We start from the raw sequence: 13,810 nt of genomic DNA, 5'->3' as shown, positions 1-13,810 counted from the left end.
CCCTTGCATATGGACAGATCACCTGCGTTTTTCTCTGTCCACACAGTACGAGATTAATTACAGCCAACCGAATCAGCCCCGTAATATGCAAATTGGTATGCAAAAGAAATATGCAAATGAACTGTTGTAGTGACGTACCTGTGCAGGTACTCTAGCTCTGGATTCCTCCTTCATCCCCTCTTTACTCTGCAGACGATCTGTAATTTACAAACATTCTGTACAGTCACAGTACAAACAAAAATGTTACTTTATAGCTACCGATATAGGGGGTCATTCCGAGTTGATCGCTCGCTAGCTACTTTTAGCAGCCGTGCAAACGCATAGTCGCCGCCCATGGGGGAGTGTATTTTCGCTTTGCAAGTGTGCGAACGCCTGTGCAGCCGAGCGCAGCAAAAACGTTCTGTGCAGTTTCTGAGTAGCTCTGGACTTACTCAGCCACTGCGATCACTTCAGTCTTTTTGGTGCCAGAATTGATGTCAGACACCCGCCCTGCAAACGCCTGGACACGCCTGCGTTTTCCCAAACACTCCCACAAAACGGTCAGTTGACACCCACAAACGCCCTCTTTCTGTCAATCATCTTGCATTCGGCTGTGCGAATGGATTCTTCGCTAAATCCATCGCCCAGCACCGATCCGCTTTGTACTCATACGACGCGCCTGCACATTGCGGTGCATGCACAGTTTTTCTGTTTTTTTACCTGATCGCTGCGCTGCTAAAATCGTCAGCGAGCGATCAACTTGGAATGACCCCCATAGCTCCTTTCTCTTAGACAAATGGTGGAGCCGGGGCCGGATTAAGGGCAACATGGGCCTAGGGCTGAAAATATTGATGGACCTATACTGAAAGGGGGAGGAGCTGTGACTAGTACAGTGTGGGTGTGGCTACTGCCACGCGGGCGTGTACATCCCCTTCACTATCAGCCCCAATGTCTACTTATATATGTAAAAATATCAAAATTGCTGAATTTCTTGGGAAAAAAATTACAAATACAATTTTAGTACTTATGATTTATGGCTGTATGGTTAGCTAGGCAGCTGGTTATTATCATGCCGCAGTATGATGGGCCTATTTTTATGGGGCCTGGAGATGTAGCTCCATCAGGCCCATTGTTAATCTGACCCTGGGGGGGCCCAGACTCAAAACCCACTCAGGTGAGAGCACGGCGGAGCTTGAATTAGGGAATCACTTGTCTAACAAAAGAATCCCATTTGTACAACATTCCGTACAGCAGATAACGTCACCGTTTTATTAAAATATATATATTTTATATGATTTTTTTATTTTTAAATCGTTTCTTATTTGTCACTGAGAATGAATACTGAAACCTAGAACCGTCTACAGCTGCTACAAGGTAATTAGCTCACCTCCACAACATAGCTTACAATACGTTGTTTGCTTGAGATTGCCCTGTAATATTCATTGATTTTCTTGATATGACTATTTAAATCAGTTATGATGGAAGAGAAGCAGATTGCGGCATTCAAAGGCAAATGCATCTTGCTAATAAATGAAGGAACGCTGTAAGATTGCAATTTACATTTTTCAGCCTGATGCATAACCGAAACGTAACAGAATGAAAATGCTTTTTTTGCCCATAGTTAAATATGATGTCCATGTAAGGTGCTGGCTCGGTTGTTTATACTTACGGGGACTCTTAAGTGGGCGCGTCTTCGGAGTTGTCATAGATTTTAATACACGGATAGACCCCTAAAAAATATGTATATACATACAGTTACTTGATCAAATATTGTAAAAGTAAACTTTTTTAATACCTATAGAAAATAATAATAATAATAATAATAATAATAATAATAATAATTATTATTATTATTATTATTATTATTATTTTATGTATATAGCGCTTTTCTCCCACAGGACTGAAAGTTCCTTTATAGACATCAAAAACATGATACATTATGCAGAGTATTTAGAATTACAGCAAGTACAAAACTACACAAAAATAATTAAGAACAACAAAAATCTAGAGCAAAAATAAGCATAGTTTCTCATATGTCCTAGAGGATGCTGGGGTCCACTTCAGTACCATGGGGTATAGACAGTTCTGCAGGAGCCATGGGCACTTTAAGATTTTTCAAGGGTGTGAACTGGCTCCTCCCTCTATGCCCCTCCTCCAGACCTCAGTTTAGAAAATGTGCCCAGGCAGACTGGATGCACTCCAGGGGAGTTCTACTGAGTTTCTCTGAAAAGACTTATGTTAGGTTTTTTATTTTCAGGGAGAACTGCTGGCAACAGTCTCAATGCTTCGTGGGACTGAGGGGGCAGAAGTAGGAATCAACTTCCTGAATAGTTTCATGGCTCTGCTTCTAGCTGACAGGACACCATTAGCTCCTGAAGGGTACTGAACGCTAGCTGCGGCTATGTGCTCACTCCCACAGCACACCGTCACCCCCCTTGCAGAGCCAGAAGTCAGAAGACAGGTGAGTGTTAGAAGAAAGGATCTTCAATCAAAGTGACGGCTAAAGGTACCGCGCGTCTGGCGGGACCGCAGCACGCCATGTTGCCCACACATACACAGGCACTGCTGGGTGCAGGGCGCGGGGGGCGCCCTGGGCAGCATGAAACCTATTGAAACTGGCATAATAAGGGGCATAAGTTGCTGCGGCACAGTCCTACCCCCGCCATCATAAAAAATTACCTCATAAATGCTGAGGATAAACGCGCCATTGAGCGGGCGGGGCTTCCTTCTCAGTCAGCCACCACACTGCTCAGTGCCATTTTCTCTCCTTCCAGGCTGCAGAGAAGAACGCTGGTCCTCCTCCACTGCTGAACAAGTATCAGGGTGCAAAACAGGGGGGGCCACAGTGAATTTGGTGCTATATAATTGTGTGATTAACATTATAAAAGCGCTGCATGTCAGTGGGCATTTTGTGTTTCACAGACATTGTGTTACTGGCGCTGGGTTGTGAACTGGCAAATCCTATCTGTGTCCTTCTGACAGATTTTACTGTGGGTCTGTCCCCTGTAAGTCCCGAAGTGTCTGTGGTGTGGTTGTACACGTGTGTGACATGTCTGAGGCAGGGAGCTCTTCCCCTGAGGGAGCCATTTTAGGGACACAGAGTTGTAATGTGGTGGCGCTGCCAGCACACCATGAGCCAGAATGGGTGAAAGAATTACGTGATAGTGTGAATCATATCAGTAAGAGATCAGATAAGTCTGAGTCTCATGCAGAGAGCTGGAGAAAATCAGTGTAATATGGGATTTTTCATAGTTCTGCCTCTTCATCCACAGGCGACCCCGCTGGGTTACATAAAAGACCATTTGCACAAATAGTACATACTGATACCGACACGGACTCTGATTCCTGTGTCGACGATAGTGATTCCAGGGGGATAGATCCTAAAATGGCAAAAAGCATTCAATATATGATTCTTGCTATAAAGGAAGTTTTGGAAGTTACGGAAAGCCCTCCTGTACTTCAGGAGAAAGCTTATTTTTATAAAGAAAGGAAAATTAATGTAACTTTCCCTCCTTCTCATGAGCTGAATACTCTATTTGAGGGAGTTTGGGTAAACCCTGAAAAGAAATTTAAGATTCCCAAAAGGATTCAGGTTGCTTATCCTTTCCCGGCAGAGGACAGGAAAAGATGGGAGTCACCCCCCGTATTAGACAGTGCCCTGTCAAGGTTAACTAAAAAGGTGATTCTCCCTGCACCTGGGACGGCTTCACTGAAGGAGCCGGCAGACCGCAAGTTGGAGACTACATTAAAATCTATTTATGTGGCCAATGGTACACTGATCAGGCCCACCATTGCTTGCGCGTGGGTGAGTAGGGCTATCGAGAAATGGTCAGATAACTTGTCATCGGAAATTGACACGATAGATAGAGACGAGATACTCCTAACATTAAGTCATATAAAAGACGCTGCATACATGCTAGAAGCCATGAAAGATATTGGACTTTTAGGTTCAAAAGCCGCTACCATGGCAGTATCAGATCGGAGGGCGTTGTGTATTCGCCAGTGGAATGCTGATGCAGATTCCAAAAGAAATATGGAGGCTCTCCCGTATAAAAGTGAGGCCTTGTTTGGAGATGGGCTGGATGCGTTAGTCTCTGCGGCTACCGCAGGTAAGTCGACATTCTTGCCTTATGTTCCTGCGCCGGCGAAAAAGACACATCACTCTCACATGCAGTCCTTTCGGCCCAACAAATACAAAAAGGCCAAAGGTTCCCCTTTCTTTGCAGGTAAAGGAAGGGAAAGAGGAAAGAAATTCGCAGCGTCTCCAGGATCGCAGGAGCAGAAATCAACACCTCCTTCTGCCAAATCTGCAGCATGACGCTGGGGCTCCCTTGCGGGAGTCCACTCGGGTGGGACCACGTCTGAAACTTTTCAGTCAGATCTGGCTTCAATCTGGCCTGGACCCATGGGTCTTACAAATAGTGTCCCATGGATACAAACTGGAGTTTCAAGACGTCCCCCCATGCCGATTTTTCAAATCGACCTTCCCAGCTTCTCTTCCAGACAGAGAAGTAGTAACAGCTGCAATTCAAAAATTATGTCAGGATCAAGTCATTGTCCTGGTGCCCTTGTCACAGCAAGGAGAAGGTTTTTATTCAAGCCTTTTTGTTGTTCCGAAGCCGGACGCCTCGGTCAGACCAATTTTAAACCTGAACAATCTGAATCTCTACCTCAAAAGGTTCAAGTTTAAGATGGAATCTCTGAGGGCAGTGATTTCCAGTCTGGAGGAAGGGGACTTTATGGTGTCGGTAGACATAAAAGATGCTTACTTGCATGTTCCCATTTATCCTCCTCACCAAGCTTATCTGAGATTCGCAATACAGAATTGCTATTGCTATTACCAGTTCCAGACGTTGCCGTTCTGGCTCTCCACGGCACCGAGGGTATTCACCAAAGTGATGGCAGAGATGATGGCCCTCCTTCGACAACAAGGAGTCAATATAATTCCTTACCTGGACGATCTCCTGATAAAAGCGAGATCCAGGGAACGGTTGGTCCAGAACATTGCACTCTCCCTGTCAGTACTCTAACAACATGGTTGGATCATGAATTTTCTGAAGTCACAATTGGAACCGACAACAAGATTGTCCTTTCTGGGGATGATACTGGACACAGAAGTTCAGAGAGTTTTTCTTCCAGTAGAAAAGGCTCTGGAAATCCAGAGAATGGTCAAACAGATTTTGAAGTCAACAAGAGTGTCAATACATCAATGCATTCGATTGTTGGGGAAGATGGTGGCGGCCTACGAGGCCATACAGTTTGGCCAATTCCATGCCAGAATATTCCAGTGGGACCTGTTGGACAAGTGGTCCGGATCCCACCTACACATGCACCGGAAGATAATCCTGTCCTCAAAAGCCAGGATTTAGCTCCTGTGGTGGCTAAACAGTTCTCACCTACTAGAGGGACGCAGGCTCGGGATTCAGGACTGGGTCCTAGTAACCACGGATGCAAGTCTCCGAGGCTGGGGAGCAGTCACACAGGGGGAAAGCTTCCAAGGAAAATGGTTAAGTCAGGAAACCTGCCTTCACATAAACATTCTGGAATTGAGAGCCATTTCCAACGGCATTCTACAAGCAGTACATCTTCTTCAAGATCAACCCGTGCAGATCCAGTCGGACAATGTAACAGCAGTTGCGTACATAAACCATCAGGGCGGAACGAAAAGCAGAGCGGCAATGGCAGAGGTGTCAAAGATCCTCCTCTGGGTAGAAAGGCATGCAAGAGCTCTGACAGCAATTTTCATTCCGGGAGTGGACAACTGGGAAACAGACTTCCTCAGCAGACACGCTCTCCATTCAGAAGAATGGGGCCTCCACCAAGAAGTCTTCACAGAGGTGACGAGTCTTTGGGGAGTTCCTCAAGTAGACATGATGGCATCTCATCTCAACAAGAAGCTTCAGAGATATTGTTCCAGGTCGAGAGACCCTCAAGCAATAGCAGTGGATGCACTGGTGACCCAGTGGGTGTTTCGGTCGGTATATGTCTTCCCTCCACTTCCACTGATACCAAAAGTTCTCAAAATCATAAGAAGAACAAGGGTTTGAGCAACCCTCATTGCCCCGGACTGGCCAAGGAGGGCCTAGTATCCAGATCTTCAGGAGTTGCTTATAGAAGATCCTCGGCCTCTTCCTCCTCGCCAGGACCTGCTGCAGCAGGGACCATGTGTGTATCAAGACTTACCGCGGCTACGTTTGACAGCATGGCCCAAAAGGGTATTCCCAAGGAAGTCATCCCCACTCCTATTCAGGCCAGGAAAGGAGTAACGTTTAAACATTACCACCATATTTGGAGAAAATATGTGTCTTGGTGTGAATCCAAGAAGGCTCCTACGGAAGAGTCTCAGTTAGGACGTCTTCTCCATTTTTCTGAAGGCTGGTGTGGATGCGGGCCTAAGACTGGGTTCAATCAAGGTCCAGATTTCGGCCTTATCGGTTTTCTTTCAAAAACAATTGGCCTCTCTTCCAGAAGTTCAGACATTCGTGAAAGGTGTGTTGCACATCCAGCCTCCATTTGTGCCTCCTGTGGCACCATGGGACCTTAATGTGGTGTGGCAGTTCCTTCAATCGGATTTGTTTGAACCTCTGAAGGAGATAAAATTGAAGTTTCTCATTTGAAGTTTCTTGCTTTTGGCATTGGCATCCGCAAGGCGGGTGTCTGAGTTGGGGGCCTTGTCTCACAAGAGCCCTTACCTGATCTTCCATGAAGATAGGGCAGTTTCTTCCAAAGGTGGTTTCGTCTTTCCATATGAACCAACCTATTGTGGTGCCAGTGGCTACTGACACTTTCACTAAGTCAAAGTCTCATGATGTGGTCAGAGCTTTAAAAATTTATGTCACAAGAACAGCTCAGATAAGGAAAACAGAGGCTCTGTTTATCCTGTATGCTCCCAACAAGATTGGGTGTCCTGCTTCTAAGCAGACTATTGCGCGCTGGATCAGAGGGGTGATTCAGCACACTTATTCCACGGCAGGATTGCCAATACCGAAGTCGGTAAATGCCCATTCTACAAGAAAGGTGTGCTCATCCTGGGCGGCTGCCCGGGCGGTCTCGGCTTTACAACTTTGCCGAGCAGCTACTTGGTCAGGGGCAAACACGTTTGCTAAATTTTACAAGTTTGACACCTTGGCCGATGAGGGCCTCAAGTTTAGTCAATCGGTGCTGCAGGATCATCCGCACTCTCCCGCCCGTACTGGAGCTTTGGTATAACCCCATGGTACTGAAGTGGACCCCAGCATCCTCTATGACGTATGAGAAGATAGGATTTTAATACCTACCGGTAAATCCTTTTCTCCTAGTCCGTAGAGGATGCTGGGCACCCGACCCAGTGCATACTTTACCTGCAGTTGCTATTTTGTAGTTCCACTAATGTTGTGTTATGATTATTTCAGCATGTTGCTGCAATGGTTCATGCCCGTTGGCGTGTGTTATGTTGAATGCCATGTTGTGCGGCATGGTTGAGGTGTGAGCTGGTATGAATCTCACCTTTAGTTTAAAAGTAAATCCTTTCCTCGAAATGTCCATCTCCCTGGGCACAATTCCTATACTGAGGTCTGGAGGAGGGGCATAGAGGGAGGAGCCAGTTCACACCCTTGAAAAGTCTTAAAGTGCCCATGGCTCCTGTGGAACCGTCTATACCCCATGGTACTGAAGTGGACCCCAGCATCCTCTACGGCAGTCATTCCCAACCACGGTCCTCAAGGTACACCAACAGTGCAGGTTTTAGTGATATCCAGGCTGCAGCACAGATGGTTAAATCAAAATAACTGATCTACTAATTAAGTCACCTGTGCTGAAGCCTGGATATCACTAAAACCTGCACTGTTAGTGTGCCTCGAGGACCGTGGTTAGGAATGCCTGCTCTACGGACTAGGAGAAAAGGATTTACCGGTAGGTATTAAAATCCTATTTTAGAGTTTGGTGCAGACATTTTGGGTAATAATGACCATGGGTTTTATATTCCAGCCACACAAGGTACCAGATGAGGCGGCCATCTTGGGCGCACTATGTAGGATTACCCTGGATGGAATAGGTTAAGCCTAGAAGAGATCACACAAAATGGGTGGTTGCAGCCTACTAATGCTAGGAGTAGTGTCCCAACATAGACGTCTGGTCCATGTATTTTCCATCCCATCCATTCTCGTACCAGATGAGGCAGCCATGTTGGGCGCACTACGAAGGTTACACTGTGGGGATAAGCCATACAAAGACCCAAGGCTCACTGCAGAGCCTCTTCAGCCTTTGCTGCCCAAAGTTGGGGAGAGGGCCCGCTGTTGTCTATGTGGGTGAAGCAGGAAGCAAGGAGGCGGCCAGGTAGGGGAATGAGCAGTAGGTTTGCCATCAGATCGATCCTCTGCTCCAGAGCAGTCCCGGGGGGGTCCGGTTGTAGAGGCAATGAGAAGGTGGCTGTGATTGTGGTGAAGGAGGCCAGCATGCGACAACATGGCGGCCATGACCTGGCCCTGGTGCTCTCCCCACTCTGCTCCGAGCTCACCTCTAGAAGTCATCCGGCTCCTGGGGTCATCCCTCAGAGACACCGTGCGAGTAGAAGGCGGGAGCCATGGTGAAGTGTCCGGGATTCCTCTGCATGGATGATCTGCAGTGATGGTCTACGCTGGGTTCCACTTGCTGCCTTGGAAGGGTCAGGTGTGTGGTGGGCTCAGCTCTGCCTTGCTCTTGGTGTGCTATCAACGTACCTCCTTGCAGGATACAGGGCAATTGTAATTTGTGGAGCCGGGGATCGGAGCTCAGTTAGCGTGTGACCATTCTCAGCCCTACCAGAAGTAGTGACCAAAATGACCATCTCAAACATGTAAATATTTCACAAGGGGATCTATCATTGATCACTACAACAATTGTTATTGATTAACAGAACTCCACCCAGGTGTGGTCTATTTTGTCGCCATTCATGTCAAAATTCGGAATGTTAACATGATTATGTCAAGTTGATGATGATGATAACTGGTGTACCTTTAATGCTACTGTACCTCAGTTTTCTAGGAATACTTGTGGAGTATGGTTAGTCAGGGTAATGGTGGCTGTTGTAATACAGGAGTAGCGATAAGCTCAGCTTTCCAAACAATTCCTCAAAATGTTCTCCCCATTACACATTTGGGGGTCAAGCCAATTAGGTGCGAGTTGTGTGCTGCGAGATGTTTCATGAAACTCGCAGACCTCGAGAATTCTCCAATCTAATGAAAAATGCCTATTCGCCGTACTCGCAACGGGGGTTTGCGAATTGTCAGCCATATGCGATGTGACAGAATGGCATGAAAAAGTGGAGTGACCTTCTTGGATCCCCCAAAGACAATTTCATTTGCAGAATCAGACAGAAGGCTGTTAGTGGTCATAAGGAAAGCACTGGAGATTTTTAAATGGTGTTAAATGGTTGGTTTGTGCATTTAAATAAAATAAAAAAATGATAAAAAGCAAACTTTTTTCCATTGTCTTTCATACGAAAAAATACAAAGATGCAAAAAAGATGCTTTAAAATAAAAAAAATTATAAAACGCAATTATTTTTCAAAAATAAATAAATACTCTAATTAAATTTGGGGTGCATAAAGGAATGAAAAAGTTTTTTAAGGTCCTTTTGAGGTAATCTGAAGACATTTTTTGTAACCACCAAAAATGACATAATTATTGGACTAATAAAGCTAATTGGAAACCTCCAATTGCCTAATTAATTAGTCATTGGAGGAAGGGGGTGGGTGGGGGTGTCCAAGTGGTACTGCACGGTGTCCCGACAATTTGTCATGGACCGGGGACTCACCTCCGGTGATGGTCTCCAGGGCTCTCTGTCAGATGGCTAGCGCTGTGACGATGGAGGTCTGTGAGGGCTGCTGGTGTGCTGCAGCTGAGAGGGAATTGGTGACTGTGCGGCCTGCTGCCACTGGAGCACTGTGCAGGGAGGCTGCCTGTGTAAGATCCCATGCTCTGGAGAACTGTGCAGGGAGGCTGTCTGAGCAAGATCTCCTTCTCTGGCGTGTCTGCAGTACTGGGGGCCGCCATGTTGGAGACCAATTCATAGCATGCCAATGGGATTTGGTGTCTGGTCTCTTCCAGCTAATCACAGGCTGAGCTCTCTGGTAAAAGGGGGCAGTCCGGTTTCAAACCTTGCCAGTGCTTTATGTTTCTGTCCCAGTACAGGTGTCTTAGCTCTGCGCTCCCACAGGTCCACCTGTGTGCCTTTCAGTGTCCCTTGGATTCTAAGCTCAACGGAATTGTCACCTAAGCTGTCGTTTACTGCACAACTGCCAGTGGTTACCCCGGCCCCCGCGAGTCACAGCCTACCACTTAGGACAGAGTCCTATCCAGAGAGGATTTGCAGCAGTCCTGTAGTGCTCTTCAGCCACGTCTAATAATCATCCATTCTGCAAAACTCCTACAGTATTCTTCAGTCACGACAATTAAATATCCAACGTACAAACTCTTTCAGTATTCACTAGCCATATCAAACAATCATTTATTATACGGACTCTTTCAATAACTTTGCCCATGATTACTCTGCATGCTAATCTTTTGGAATTCCTCATCTTTGTTCTTAAAATATTTGCTCTTATATGTCTTATCGTTAATAAAAGCATATGAGAAGAAACTACATTCGTCCTCCTCGTTTTCTCCTCGCAGAGGCATGCACTTCTACCGCTAGCACACATCCAACGGATTCACAAATTCTACCGGCTGTGACACAATTTAACCGTAAAATAAGGAATTTCCCTACCATCTACGACCCTCAATGAGGTGCAAACGGAAAAATGGGAGTTTATTCTGCCTGGTTCAGTGCGAGTTTCTAATTGGATTGCAAAATGCATATTTGCTGACAAAATGGTCACTCGCACTTCACATCTCACACCTACTTCGCACGTTATTGGATTGAGCCCTTGGTCTTATTTGTTCTATCGCAGTCTCCCCACCACACAGCAGAATGAATTTACCACGGTAGTCCAAACTCCATACATTGTTATAAGTTCGAAAAAATAAGATTTTACTTACCGATAAATCTATTTCTCGTAGTCCGTAGTGGATGCTGGGACTCCGTCAGGACCATGGGGATTAGCGGCTCTGCAGGAGACAGGGCACAAAAATAAAAGCTTTAGGACTAGGTGGTGTGCACTGGCTCCTCCCCCTATGACCCTCCTCCAAGCCTCAGTTAGGATACTGTGCCCGGACGAGCGTACACAATAAGGAAGGATTTTGAATCCCGGGTAAGACTCATACCAGCCACACCAATCACACCGTACAACCTGTGATCTGAACCCAGTTAACAGTATGACAAACGTAGGAGCCTCTGAACAGACGGCTCACAACAATAACAAGTCAACCCGATTTTTTTGTAACAATAACTATGTACAAGTATTGCAGACAATCCGCACTTGGGATGGGCGCCCAGCATCCACTACGGACTACGAGAAATAGATTTATCGGTAAGTAAAATCTTATTTTCTCTGACGTCCTAGTGGATGCTGGGACTCCGTCAGGACCATGGGGATTATACCAAAGCTCCCAAACGGGCGGGAGAGTGCGGATGACTCTGCAGCACCGAATGAGAGAACTCCAGGTCCTCTTTAGCCAGGGTATCAAATTTGTAGAATTTTACAAACGTGTTCTCCCCCGACCACGTAGCTGCTCGGCAGAGTTGTAATGCCGAGACCCCTCGGGCAGCCGCCCAAGATGAGCCCACCTTCCTTGTGGAATGGGCCTTGATAGATTTAGGCTGTGGCAGGCCTGCCACAGAATGTGCAAGTTGAATTGTGCTACAAATCCAACGAGCAATCGTCTGCTTAGAAGCAGGAGCACCCAGCTTGTTGGGTGCATACAGTATAAACAGCGAGTCAGATTTTCTGACTCCAGCCGTCCTTGAAATATATATTTTCAATGCCCTGACAACGTCCAGCAACTTGGAATCCTCCAAATCGCTAGTAGCCGCAGGCACCACAATAGGCTGGTTAAGGTGAAACGCTGAAACCACCTTAGGCAGAAACTGAGGACGCGTCCGCAGTTCTGCCCTGTCCGAATGGAAAATCAGATATGGGCTTTTATACGATAAAGCCGCCAATTCTGACACTCTCCTGGCTGAAGCCAGGGCCAGTAGCATGGTTACTTTCCATGTAAGATATTTCAAATCCACCGATTTGAGTGGCTCAAACCAATGGGATTTGAGAAAATCCAAAACTACATTAAGATCCCACGGAGCCACTGGGGGCACAACCGGGGGCTGTATATGTAGTACTCCTTTTACAAAAGTCTGGACTTCAGGAACTGAAGCCAATTCTTTCTGGAAGAAAATCGACAGGGCCGAAATTTGAACCTTAATGGACCCTAATTTGAGGCCCATAGACAATCCTGTTTGCAGGAAATGTAGGAATCGACCCAGTTGAAATTCCTCCGTCGGGGCCTTCCTGGCCTCACACCACGCAACATATTTTCTCCAAATGCGGTGATAATGTTGTGCAGTCACCTCCTTCCTGGCTTTTACCAGGGTAGGGATGACCTCTTCCGGAATGCCTTTTTCCCTTAGAATTCGGCGTTCAACCGCCATGCCGTCAAACGCAGCCGCGGTAAGTCTTGGAATAGACACGGTCCCTGCTGAAGCAGGTCCCGTCTTAGAGGTAGAGGCCACGGATCTTCCGTGAGCATCTCCTGAAGTTCCGGGTACCAAGTTCTTCTTGGCCAATCCGGAGCCACGAGTATCGTTCTTACTCCCCTTTGCCGTATAATTCTCAGTACTTTTGGTATGAGAGGCAGAGGAGGAAACACATACACTGACTGGAACACCCACGGTGTTACCAGAGCGTCCACAGCTATTGCCTGAGGGTCTCTTGACCTGGCGCAATACCTGTCCAGTTTTTTGTTGAGGCGGGACGCCATCATATCCACCTTTGGTTTTTCCCAACGGTTCACAATCATGTGGAAGACTTCTGGATGAAGTCCCCACTCTCCCGGGTGTAGATCGTGTCTGCTGAGGAAGTCCGCTTCCCAGTTGTCCACTCCCGGAATGAACACTGCTGACAGTGCTATCACATGATCTTCCGCCCAGCGAAGAATCCTTGCAACTTCTGCCATTGCCCTCCTGCTTCTTGTGCCGCCCTGTCTGTTTACGTGGGCGACTGCCGTGATGTTGTCCGACTGGATCAACACCGGCTGACCCTGAAGCAGGGGTTTTGCCAGGCTTAGAGCATTGTAAATCGCTCTTAGCTCCAGTATATTTATGTGAAGAGACATCTCCAGGCTTGACCACACTCCCTGGAAGTTTCTTCCCTGTGTGACCGCTCCCCAGCCTCTCAGACTGGCATCCGTGGTCACCAGGACCCAGTCCTGTATGCCGAATCTGCGGCCCTCTAACAGATGAGCACTCTGCAACCACCACAGAAGAGACACCCTTGTCCGTGGAGACAAAGTTATCCGCTGATGCATCTGCAGATGCGATCCGGACCATTTGTCCAGCAGATCCCACTGAAAAGTTCGTGCGTGGAATCTGCCGAATGGAATCGCTTCGTAAGAAGCCACCATTTTTCCCAGGACTCTTGTGCATTGATGCACAGACACTTTTCCTGGTTTTAGGAGGTTCCTGACAAGTTCGGATAACTCCCTGGCTTTCTCCTCCGGAAGAAACACCTTTTTCTGAACCGTGTCCAGAATCATTCCCAGGAACAGCAGACGTGTCGTCGGGGTCAATTGAGATTTTGGAAAATTCAGAATCCACCCGTGCTGTTGCAGCACTACTTGGGTTAGTGCTACTACGTCCTCCAGCTGTTCTCTGGACCTTGCCCTTATCAGGAGATCGTCCAAGTAAGGGATAATTAATACGCCTTTTCTTCGCAGAAGAAACA

At 46.9% G+C, this 13,810-nt stretch overlaps 1 protein-coding gene across 4 annotated transcripts in view; it reads right to left on the bottom strand.

The window, feature by feature from the left end:
- Nucleotides 1-13,810, bottom strand: part of LOC134999232 (cyclic nucleotide-binding domain-containing protein 2-like) — a 713,550-nt gene that overhangs the window by 171,998 nt on the left and 527,742 nt on the right. For all 4 annotated transcript variants that reach the window (XM_063951415.1, XM_063951414.1, XM_063951412.1 and 1 more), the window contains 2 exons: nucleotides 1,649-1,709; nucleotides 139-197 (listed from right to left, as the gene is read on the bottom strand). In XM_063951415.1, coding sequence (XP_063807485.1) covers nucleotides 139-197; nucleotides 1,649-1,709 — 120 coding nt within the window. The remainder of the gene's footprint in view (nucleotides 1-138; nucleotides 198-1,648; nucleotides 1,710-13,810) is intronic.

This window comes from Pseudophryne corroboree, chromosome 2, assembly GCF_028390025.1.
Source record: "Pseudophryne corroboree isolate aPseCor3 chromosome 2, aPseCor3.hap2, whole genome shotgun sequence".
Classification (NCBI taxonomy): domain Eukaryota; kingdom Metazoa; phylum Chordata; class Amphibia; order Anura; family Myobatrachidae; genus Pseudophryne; species Pseudophryne corroboree.
The sequence above is the reverse complement of the archived record's forward strand: the minus strand, read 5'-3'. Positions and strand labels throughout refer to the sequence as shown.